The 10860-nt window shown below is 41.8% G+C and overlaps 1 protein-coding gene across 1 annotated transcript in view; it reads left to right on the top strand.

Annotated features, from left to right (window-relative positions):
• Positions 1-5154: 5154 nt before the first annotated feature.
• Positions 5155-10860, top strand: part of CLUL1 (clusterin-like 1 (retinal)) — an 8010-nt gene continuing 2304 nt past the window's right edge. Inside the window, exons 1-5 of the mRNA XM_008937760.1 lie at positions 5155-5257; positions 6044-6192; positions 7120-7287; positions 8543-8987; positions 10297-10434. Coding sequence (XP_008936008.1) covers positions 5155-5257; positions 6044-6192; positions 7120-7287; positions 8543-8987; positions 10297-10434 — 1003 coding nt within the window. The remainder of the gene's footprint in view (positions 5258-6043; positions 6193-7119; positions 7288-8542; positions 8988-10296; positions 10435-10860) is intronic.

The raw sequence follows: 10860 nt of genomic DNA, 5'->3' as shown, positions 1-10860 counted from the left end.
TTTTTTCTCTTCCCTTTCCCCTGTTGTACTGTATCCATTTTTTAAGTCATAGCCACTCAGGTTTTTAAAGTCCTGATGCAGAGGACCATTTAATTGCATGATTTACCTTAAGTACATAAGTAATCCCACTGAGCTCAATGGGACTACTCTCAGGTTAAAAGTTAAATGTGTGGTTAAGGGCCTTGCTTGAACAGTATTTCTTTTTTATTTCTCATTTACTTTCATTCCTTGCTCATGATACTTGATCTGTACAACGTGTTGGAAGCACAGCACCTCCAGTAAAGAGTTCAGCAAGGGCTCACATTGAGTTAGAACACAGCAGTTTCCACTGCAGCTTTTGTCTAGTGCTGGAGGAACTCTAACTGATGGATACCAACAGCTTTTTGATGTTCTTTCCTCTGAGGAGCTAATGCTCTTAATTCCCTCAGCTGCCTAGTTTATTTGTTCAGCAGTGGCCTAAACACAGAAGGTTTCCCTCAAACCCCAGAGTTGTTTGCACTTTGTGTGTGGGGTTTACTGAATGCAGAGCCAGGGAACATGTACTGGTCTTCAGGGGGAGCAGCCAGAGCTGCTGCAGGCCTGAGGGAGCCCCTGCTGCCTCCATCAGCTAGGGATCTGAGCTGCTGCCCATCATGCTAACACAGAACCTATAAATGTGTTAATTTAGAACTGTATAAGTGTACATGTGCAGTTAAACATAGATCTGGGCAGGGGAATTGGCCTTCAATAATCTGCTCCTGGGATATGAGATGTAACACCAGAGAAGCAAGGGCAAGAGGCTGAAATGAAAGCTGAATTCTTCCAGGTATGAAAATACATAACATGGTATTGTCTCCCAGTGCCAACTTAAAATAATCTAGAGTCATGTTTGCAGCATAATTACACCTCTCCTACTGACCTCTGAAAGCTTCCTAGCACTTCAGGTACTCCAAATGAATCTGCATTATTTCAGAACTTTGGGTCTTAGTCCCTGACCTGAACACACGTGACCAGGGGCTATGGCACCCCCTGCAACAATGTGAGGTGGCTACTTCAGATCAGCCAAGCCAGGAAGTTGAGTATTGCCTAGTTCATGGTTTCAATTATTTTCTAAAGGCTCCTATGTCTGTCTGTTACCCAGATGTGGGGCTGAATCCCTTCCGTAAGGTGCTCAGAACGTGCAGTGGAGCTACTCCAACATACAGCACTACCCCAATACTCCAGGCTTCTGTCAATATGCCAGAGTAAAACTCTTCTTCTTTAGAGTGCCTATTAGACATTTGCATACTTAGGTAGCCTCAGCTTCTTAGTCTGAGGCTTTCTGGAATGACTGAGAGCATCTCAGGAGCTTGCCTCTCTCTCCAAGCTAAAGAAAGAGCCTTGGTTCCTGACCTGGGCTACTCAGGTGGGGCTCAAAGCCAGCCTGAGCACAAAGTGAAGGAGTGTTCCAGCAGCCTCTGAAACAAGGAGGGAGCACAAACCACTCAGGGACTCCTTAAGTACTAGAAAGGATTAAAACCAACCAAACCAAAACTTCACACAACATAAGTTCAGTTCTGTAGCCTAAAGCCCATACTAACTGCTAGCAAAGCTTTGTGCATGCTTCAGATTAGCTGTTTAATTACACCACAAAACCCCCAGCAGGATTAAATTTCAGTTGAAAGCAGTGGAACTAATGGTGTGCTTACAAATAAAGCTAATTAAGATTTTTAAAACTGGGGATGATTTCATAGAAGTACCAAGAGATTTAATGTCAATGTGTAGCACACTGCATGACTCAGAGTCTACACATCTGTACAGGTATTTTCAGCCTGATGGTTAGATGGCTGGCCTAGGTCAGAAAGAAATGGGGAAACACATAGTAGGAAACCACTCCTCCAAACAGCAAATAACTGGAGCAAAATCCTTCAGCTGATGTGTAACACAGGAAATTCCATTTCAGCATATTTCTTGATGCTTAATCCTGCCAGGTGGAATGGATCAACAAGCAGGGAGAAGTCACAGTACCCTGTGGAGAAATGCTGTACTGCTGTGGAGGTCATCCAACAGGAGAGAAGGAAACTCCACAGAGCAGCCACAACTCTCACTGCCCAAGTTCAGCTAGGTTCAAGCTCAATGTCAGTGTCAATTATTGACCTTTCCATTTATCAGTATCTTGCAAAGCCTGTTTTCACTGAAATCCCTTTTCAAGCTATGTCCTTAACTTTTCCCAATATTTATATATTAATTTCAATTAAAATACAGCAGTATTGGAATAACTGTTGGGATGCAGAAGACAACACTTTTTACAACTTGCTCACAAGAGCTTCTTCAGACTGTCTCCAGCATGATTCAGCAGTAGAAGAGTACCTTATAATTTGCAGCAACACCAGTGAGCACTGAATCATCTCCTTGTACTAGACTGAAAAACTGAATGTCAGCACAATGCTCCAGCTGACTGAGGCACTCAAATTCAGAGGAAAACAAAATACCAACAGCAAACTGTTGAATATGGCAGCTCAATTAAAATACAGCAGTATTGGAATAACTGTTGGGATGCAGAAGACAACACTTTTTACAACTTGCTCACAAGAGCTTCTTCAGACTGTCTCCAGCATGATTCAGCAGTAGAAGAGTACCTTATAATTTGCAGCAACACCAGTGAGCACTGAATCATCTCCTTGTACTAGACTGAAAAACTGAATGTCAGCACAATGCTCCAGCTGACTGAGGAAATTCAGAGGAAAACAAAATATCAACAGCAAACTGTTGAACATGGCAGCTGAGAGAAAAACTGGAGATCTCCACAATAGGTACTGCAAATCAGATTTGGAATCTTAAGAAAAGATATTTGATAGGAAACCTGAACTGGTGAGATTTTTTTTGTTTAATTAAATTAAAAACAGAAATGAGAGAGGAAAAGATTTCCAGAGTGAGCATGACTAATAACTGCCTTTCAGGAGCTGAGTGCTGGGTTCTGAAGTACATTTCAGAGGTTAAGCTTAAGCCCAAGATTAACTTTAACAGGTATACTAGCTCCAGACAATTTTTTCCTCAGGTTCCTTAGACTTTGTCTTTCAGCTATTAGATAGATATGAAATAATATTGTGTGCAGGGTACCTGTTTGGGATTGCTACAGACAGAGAACTTGCAAGATTTTCTGTAGTGATGAGTCTTGAGCAAAGGGTTAGCAGCATTTCAGTGAGCCAGCAACTAACAGACATTAAAGCAATATACACATTCCCCTCCTGTCCATCATTTTCAGAAAATAAGATTGGAGCTATCTTAATTTTCAATGCCAATTGAGGACTTGTAGTTCCAATTAGAGCTAACAGGTTCTCCACTCTTCCTGATAATGTGTTTAAAAATAAACCCCTCAAATCTCCTGCCTCAGCAGCATTAATCATGTTAGATCTTAACCACCAATTATCAATTGGCTTTTATGAACTATGAGGTAAAGAAAAAAGAATGGGATGTTTTAAAACTGCTGTTAGAGACCATGAGCTGAAGACATCTCCCTTCCTCCTGTCAGCTTTGACTTCAAGGGAGTACTGTGGCTGACAGCCACAAAGTGGGGGATGACTTGCTAAACAGTGCTTGTCTGTATTTTATATCAAGCACCTCTTGGTATTTAACTCTCTCATTTCAAAGTACCCCAAACTTCATGCAGGTTAGATCCCAGACCTATTTCACACAGATGGATTAACTGAATAAAATCATTAAGGGGCAACCCTCTTAATTACCAACATGAGCAAGTATAATGATGTACAAAATGCCCAAATTAGCTTATCTTATTTCACACTCCACTCACATGCCAGCCTGCATCCTGATTTCTAAATTTTTGGGGTTTATTTCTGTCTCTTCAGAAAGTATACAAAGAAGACCTTTATGTAATCCAGTAGTTTTTATAGTAAACTAAAACTACACTGAAGAGATTAAATGTCAGAAGCTATTTTCAGCCAAACTATTTGTAACAGTTTTGCTAAGAACATAAGCTGCAGATGTCTCCTAAGGTAACCAGCAAGACACTGAGGAGCTGGGACGATGAAAGGCCACAGACTGCAGAAAAACAGCAGCTCCAAATTCCATCAAATTCTGCAGTCCTGCCCAACACACCCCCTAGTGGTTCTGCCCACAGAGGTAGGTGTTCCCACACACCCAAAATCCTCCAGCCTCACGCCAGCATGTCCTGCTAATGGGATTAAGAACTTCTCATCAGATAACAGACCATGGCTAAATCCCTGGCCCTGGGAGCAGCCAGAGCAGAGGGCAGCCCGACCCTTCCCTGGCGCAGGGAGCAGTTTGGCAGAGGAGGTGTTTCAGTACTAAAGGTAAATACATTGGGCTTATTTTTTCACTTTTCTTTGGTAATGGACTTGTATTTCTTTGCAAAGTTAATTGTTCTTTCATTGTAAATGTAAAGGTATAATACGACAGTAACTATATCAGTAAATCCAGGCTCTTATTTTACACCCCCCCTGTAGTTGGCAAGTGCAGCTCCAAGAAGGCCAGAGTGGCTCAGGAGGAGAACCTACATACTGTGTGCAGTGATCAGAGGAGAACTATAAAGTGTAGTTGCATGGCTTCTAGAAAAACTAAACCTTCCCCCTCTCACTGCCCTTGGGAGGGAAATAAAGCAAATCCTATTTCTTTCCCTGATTTGTAGAAACTGCTTTCAATTGCTGATGTGTTTGTTTGCAAAACAGATCTAACTGCCAATTTCTTGGCACACCTATGACTGGATCTGCTATGTTAAGTGTTATCTGGAAGGACAATGAAAAGAATTGCATGTTTGGAGACAAGGAAGGTACCAACTTTGGCAATAATGTTTAACACTGATGTGTTTATAATATGAACTAAGAACACAGTGTGTGATCAGTAATCAGTGTCTTTCACAAGGTAGAAAAGCCACAGACTCAGCTGCATAAGCTTTTGGGTTTATATATATATATGTCCTGATCCTGTTACACCACTGTGCAAACTCAGTCTGAATCAATAATTACAAATGAGGCCAAGCTTCCTACTCACCTGTTTTCACTAACAGTAGCACTTGGGAGCATCTTCTACATCTGAGAAACCACACTTAAAGTCAAAAGTAATGGGAACTTGTATAAAATACTTTGTAAACACCACACCTAGGCACCAGGAAGATGCTCACACTGAACTGCACTGATCTCCTTCTCCAACAGAAAGGACATGAAGCCCTCCTGGCTGTGCATGATCTCCCTGCTGTGGCTGAGGGGCCATCGGTGTGCGCCCAGCAGGCAGGAGGAGATGGAGCCCCAGGAGAACCTGAAGGGTATGTACAGCTGTCTACAGTCGTGCACACAACGGGGAGATTAGAACAGCCCAGAGGAGACTGTAAAGGGATTAACAGATAAAAAGCATTTACAGTATTTTTATAGGTTATTTGGTCCTCCATAGCTTACTAGGATATAAACTGAACCCAAAATTCCATTCAACATATCTTGAATTATTTTGTTTGCTTAAATAATCTTTGAAAATGTTTATTCTACAATTATGCATTTTGCTGGAAAAGATGGTAGTTATAAATAATTAAAATAAAACCACTTAATTTAGGAAAAAGCAGCTGTTCTGCATATACTCATCTTTAAGCATGGCTTTATTTTGTGGATGGGAATCACAAGAGGGTCAGCCATGAGCTGTTCCTATGTTTCACTCTACATTAAAAATATTCCTGTAACAAACAGAAAGTCAGAGGAAGGGAAGAAAGATATAAAAGAAGCTATGACTGGCACGTGCTTTTTTGGCAGTCTCAGGGTGATGCTCTTTACTTGTTTTGTGTAGCTGCAGTGATACTCAGGGTATTTCTGCAAAAGGAACAGACAGACAGGCAGCCATGCAGAGCTGAGTTCCACACAGCTGATCACTGGCAAGGGCTCTGGGCCAGGCTCTTATCTGATGGAAACTGTCTTAGCTGTGTTATTGAGCATTCATTATCTCAGGGTTTGGCTCTGCAACCACTGGGAAACAGAGTTCTTACATTTTCTCCATCACCACTGTATGACTGTTTGTGATAGTGTTAAAATCCCGTTAAGTCACTGTGTAATTTGCCTTTTTTTAGTACTCTCTGAAGTTGGAGAGAAGTATATAGATGAAGAGGTAAAGAAAGCTTTGATTGGTATTAAGCAGATGAAAATTCTGATGGGAAGAAATGAAGATAAGCATGCAGATCTAATGAAAACTTTGAAGAAGAGCAGTGAAGAAAAACAGGTAATTGAATTGCATCTTTTTTGTTTGTTTGTTTGCATTTTTGTTAAATTGTGGCTATTTTTAAACAAAGATGAGGCAGATCTTTTAATCAAAGACTGAACAATTAAAGTGTTTCTGTCAACAACTTGAAACATTGTTTGGAAACCTAAACTTTTAAAATATCCTGTACTTGCAAACAGAAATGAGTAATGTGCAATCTATAACAGTAGGAAGAACTCTTCCATCATACCACTGTCTGCTCTAAAATGCTGCTCCTGATCTGCTCAGTCTGTGCTCTGCCTCGTGAAGAATGATCCCCTAACTGGAAGCAGCACTGTAAAGAGCATCTTGTTTCCCTTCAGATGGAAGGAGTGCCTCACACTTCCACAAAGAGAAACCCCCTCACTGCAGTCCTTTGGTTAGTGCAATCTCAGAGGAAATGCCATGCTTTCAGATAGTATCTCACACCATCTCCACAGTAGGGAAATAATCCAAACAAGGTAAAGACCTAGTGTCATGAAATATCAGCCCCTTAAGGAATAAAGCAAAGCAACCCAAAAGGGCTATTTGTGGAACAGGTGAATACTGCAGGTATGGCATGGAGAAAATATGATCCAAGTTGAGCACACAAGTGTGAGAGGCTGAATGCTTCCTGCACAGAAGGAGGATGGGGTTTTTCATAGTCTCAGAGACCCAGGTAGACTGTGAAGATCCATTTGGGTTTGTAGGATCAGCTCTCCCAGAGAACATCAGAAAAGCCCTATAAGGAAAAGTTTTTCAGTTCCCTCCATGTGTGAATACAGCTGAGAAGACAACCTACCCTAACAGTTAGGGATTAGCAAAAAACAAAAAAAATATAAATAGCCACAAAGGGTGATCCAAACTGGGTGAAGTACTCACAATGTCAGCCTGAACACTGCCCTCAGCTGAATGCTTTTTCTTACTTAGCAAGCCTTGCAACTCATGGATGAAGTAAAGGAGAGATTAGAAGAAGAAGAAAGACAATGTCAAGTATCCTTGAAACATTTATGGGATGAATGTGAATCTTGCTTAGAAAGTGCCTGCATGAGATATTACACAACTTGCAGACGTGGGTTGTCAACATTTAGAAGAAAGGTAGGAAGAAATTTTTGCATCTGGGAAATAATCCTGAATTACCTTAGAATCACAGAATGATAGAATGGTTTGTGTTGGAAGGGACCTCAAAAATCACCTAGTTCTAACTCCTCTGCCATGGGCAGGGACATCTCCCACTACTCCAGGCTACACAAGGCTCCATCCAACCTGGTCTTGAGCACCTCCAGTGATGAGGCACCCACAGATCCCCTGGGCAGCCTGGGCCAGTGTCTCACACCCTCATAGTGAAGAAGTTCTTCCTTGCATCCAATCTAAATCTAAATCTACCCTCTTCCAATCTGAACCCATCACCCCTCGTCCTGTCACTACTGTTTGTGGAAAACCCCACAGATTCTTTGTGGTCCATCTGCAAACCAGCAGAGTTACAAGTGTAGAGATGGTTTGCAAAATTCCACAGGGAAAAAAATAATCCCCTACTTATACAACATCATTCTTTCCTACATTTATTTTAAATCTACTCTTTAAGTAACAAAATAGCTTTAAAATGAAATTAACTGACTTTTAATAAAGTAAACTGTCATCCAAGGAGATTCCACTAATTCTACCAGAAAGAAAACATCTTTTCCTGGCTGGCATATTTTTATTACAAGATTTAACAAAACTGTTATCACTTTTTGTGTTTGGGCATACACTTTAAGTGAAGTTTAACAATCACACTGCTCAATTACTGCTACTGAAATTTAAGCCAGATTCCCCAGCTTTCACACCTCCAGGCACTGAAAAATACACTCACTTTAAAATTGAGCATGGTCTGTTTCAGCAGTGACAGGCTTTAGAGCAAAGGTGTTCAACATTTGTGCATATTCTTAAACTTAATCAGGTAAAAATGTGGAAGATATTAAATTTAAGACTACTGGTGATACTCCTGGCTTTTTAGATACTTTTAATGGATACATCAAATGTATCTCTTGGACTTCCAAGAATCTGTGGCTGTCAGGTTGAAATCAGTAGCAGTGAAAGTTCTACACTGCACTGACACAAACTTTGAGTCTCCACAGATTAGTGGCCAACTGGCATCCCTGTGACTCCAGATCCAATCTGGAGCTCATGATTTAGACTGAACTTATATTCACTCTTTAGTGCCTTAAATTATTTCAGAGAACATGCTGTTTATGCAGCTATTGAGAGCATATTGTTTCCATGATTATTTGAAAGAGAAAAATTAAAGTTGTTTCCCCGAGATGAAAAACTTACAACTTGCCAGCCAGCTGATCTATCTCCTTCTTATATACAGGTTGAAGATTTTTTGAGGAAAATACCTCCATTCATTCCTACTTTTCATGAGGATGAAGGAAAAGACATCCAGTTTAATGGAAAGCCTGAGAAAGAGGATATCCAGCTAGTAAAAATGGAAGATTTATTTAGCCAACTTTTATTGGACATGGGCTCAATATTTGACAGAAGTTTCATTTTTTTCAAGCAGATGCAAAAAGAGTTTGACCAGTCCTTTCAGACCTATTTCATGTCTGATCTGGACTTGAATGAGTCCACCAGAATGCCAGTTTTACTTGAAGACCTCACCAGAAAGGAGGACTCACACAAAGGCTGGGGTGTACCTGGCTTCTTACAGACAGTTTTTGATTTCAGCAGGCCAGTGTTTGAAAGTGTGGGTGAGGCCATTACTGAAGCATTTGACGAATACAGAGACAACAGAAGAGATGTGCCAGAACAAGACAGAGGCAAGTGTTAGAAAATTAAAATCCTCTGCACTGTTAATTACACCAACCCCCTCCCCAGGACTGTTAAAGATGGTTAATAATTCAGCTTGTGGCATGTTCCTGGGAGATGCAGTATGGAAGCTCTGGAGGCCTTCCTGGTTCCGCAGCCATGGGTCCAGGACAACTTTAGTGTTACATGAAAAGGCACAAATCTCCTAGAATTCTCAGAGCAATGTCACAGGGGAGCTTAGGGGTCCTACACAGCCTGATCTTCACAGCCATTCCCACAGCATTTGCAGGAGATCCCCAGCACTGCCTGAGTTCTTCACAAGCCTGGCTGACAGATCTGATCTCAGCACCTGTCAGGATGTGATTTGTACCATAACTTATTGCCATGTCACCACTTCTCAAAGAGCAGGGTAACTCTGTAAGGTGTCAAGCCATATCCCTGCCCTTACCAAACATTTAGCTCAGCCACACAGCTGCCAGACAAATGCAGAACAGCCAGCAGGTTCTCCAGTGACCAGAAAAATTCTGGGCATAACATTAGTTTCAGGTGGTAACTCTCAGTAGAGCAAAAAAGTCCACAGTCAAATTTAGAATACAAACAAGCCTCATGCTTCATGTACCACTGGTGCAAGCAGAGAAAGCAGTGTCACCCAAACACATTAGTTTCAGGTGGTAACTCTCAGTAGAGCAAAAAAGTCCACAGTCAAATTTAGAATACAAACAAGTCTCATGCTTCAGGTACCACTGGTGCAAGCAGAGAAAGCGTCACCCAAACACGTGCTGGTGCCTGCCTGTGAGGTGATCACAGTGACACGTGCCATGGCTCTGAGTGACACAGCCACTAGGTGGTCATCAGCAAATGCAAAGCCAAGTCATTTTTCAACAGCATTTTTCATTTTTTTCCTGTATCATGACCCATGTTACCTCAGAAAAAAGCTTTGGTGTGATGCTCTCCTCTAGCTGTACTGATCATGAAAGGTCTTGACTTCTGAGGGTCAAAAAGATCTTTCCTGAGCTCACGTGTGGCACTTAGTGGGGACCATGCTACTGTGCCTTCACAAGGGAATGTACTGCAGTGCCATGAACTGCCTGAAGGAAAACATCATCTCTATCTCCTCCTGACTTCTAAATGTTTTATTCTTTTGTTGTTTTTATTTTTTTGGGGGGAAGGGGTGTGCAACGAGGGGGGTGACAAGGAGGAGAGGATTTATACCAGATTTTTTGTATTAAGGACAAAAAATTACATTCTAGCACACAGTGTATGTATTTATCAAGACCTTAAGCTTAATGTCAGTCTAAAAACACCGTGACTTCATTCTAGATCCTGACAGAAGGGGCATGTTCTCAAAAATTGTGTCAGGGCACCAGAGGCCTCCGTGCAGGGAGCTTCGGGAGAACTCCTCCGGATGCCCACAGTTCCATGAGAGGTGCCAGAAATGTCAAGACAATCTTTTGCATGGTAAATAGCTGTTTTCCAGTTATTTTATTTTCTGTGATGGGTTGATCACCTATTTGTATACTGTGAGGCTATAATTTTCTGCTGTGCTGTTTCCATGCTTTGGTAATGGACATTGAGTCACTGAGTTTTCCCTGTAGCTATGGATACAAACACATTACAGAGGATTTCAGTTACCTTCCCCACTGTCTCCACAGAGTGTCAGTGTAACTCAGCTGTTAAAATACTGCCGGAGCTCCAAAGAGCTCTCCCCCTGTACCAAAACACTCACACATTCTGCTGGAGTTGCCATCCTGCAGAGAAGCCAGAGATGAGGCAGCAGTCGGTGCTGGCGAGGTGCAGCAGTGCTGAGCAAGGTGAGGAGGAGCTCAAATGCCTGGTGCTGGCTTCTCCTGCAGCCAAGCAGAGACAGGGTCAGTGCTCAGCCCC

This window comes from Merops nubicus, unplaced genomic scaffold (genome assembly GCF_000691845.1).
Source record: "Merops nubicus isolate BGI_N331 unplaced genomic scaffold, ASM69184v1 scaffold2803, whole genome shotgun sequence".
In the NCBI taxonomy this organism is placed as follows: domain Eukaryota; kingdom Metazoa; phylum Chordata; class Aves; order Coraciiformes; family Meropidae; genus Merops; species Merops nubicus.
This window is presented reverse-complemented; position numbering and strand designations above follow the sequence as displayed.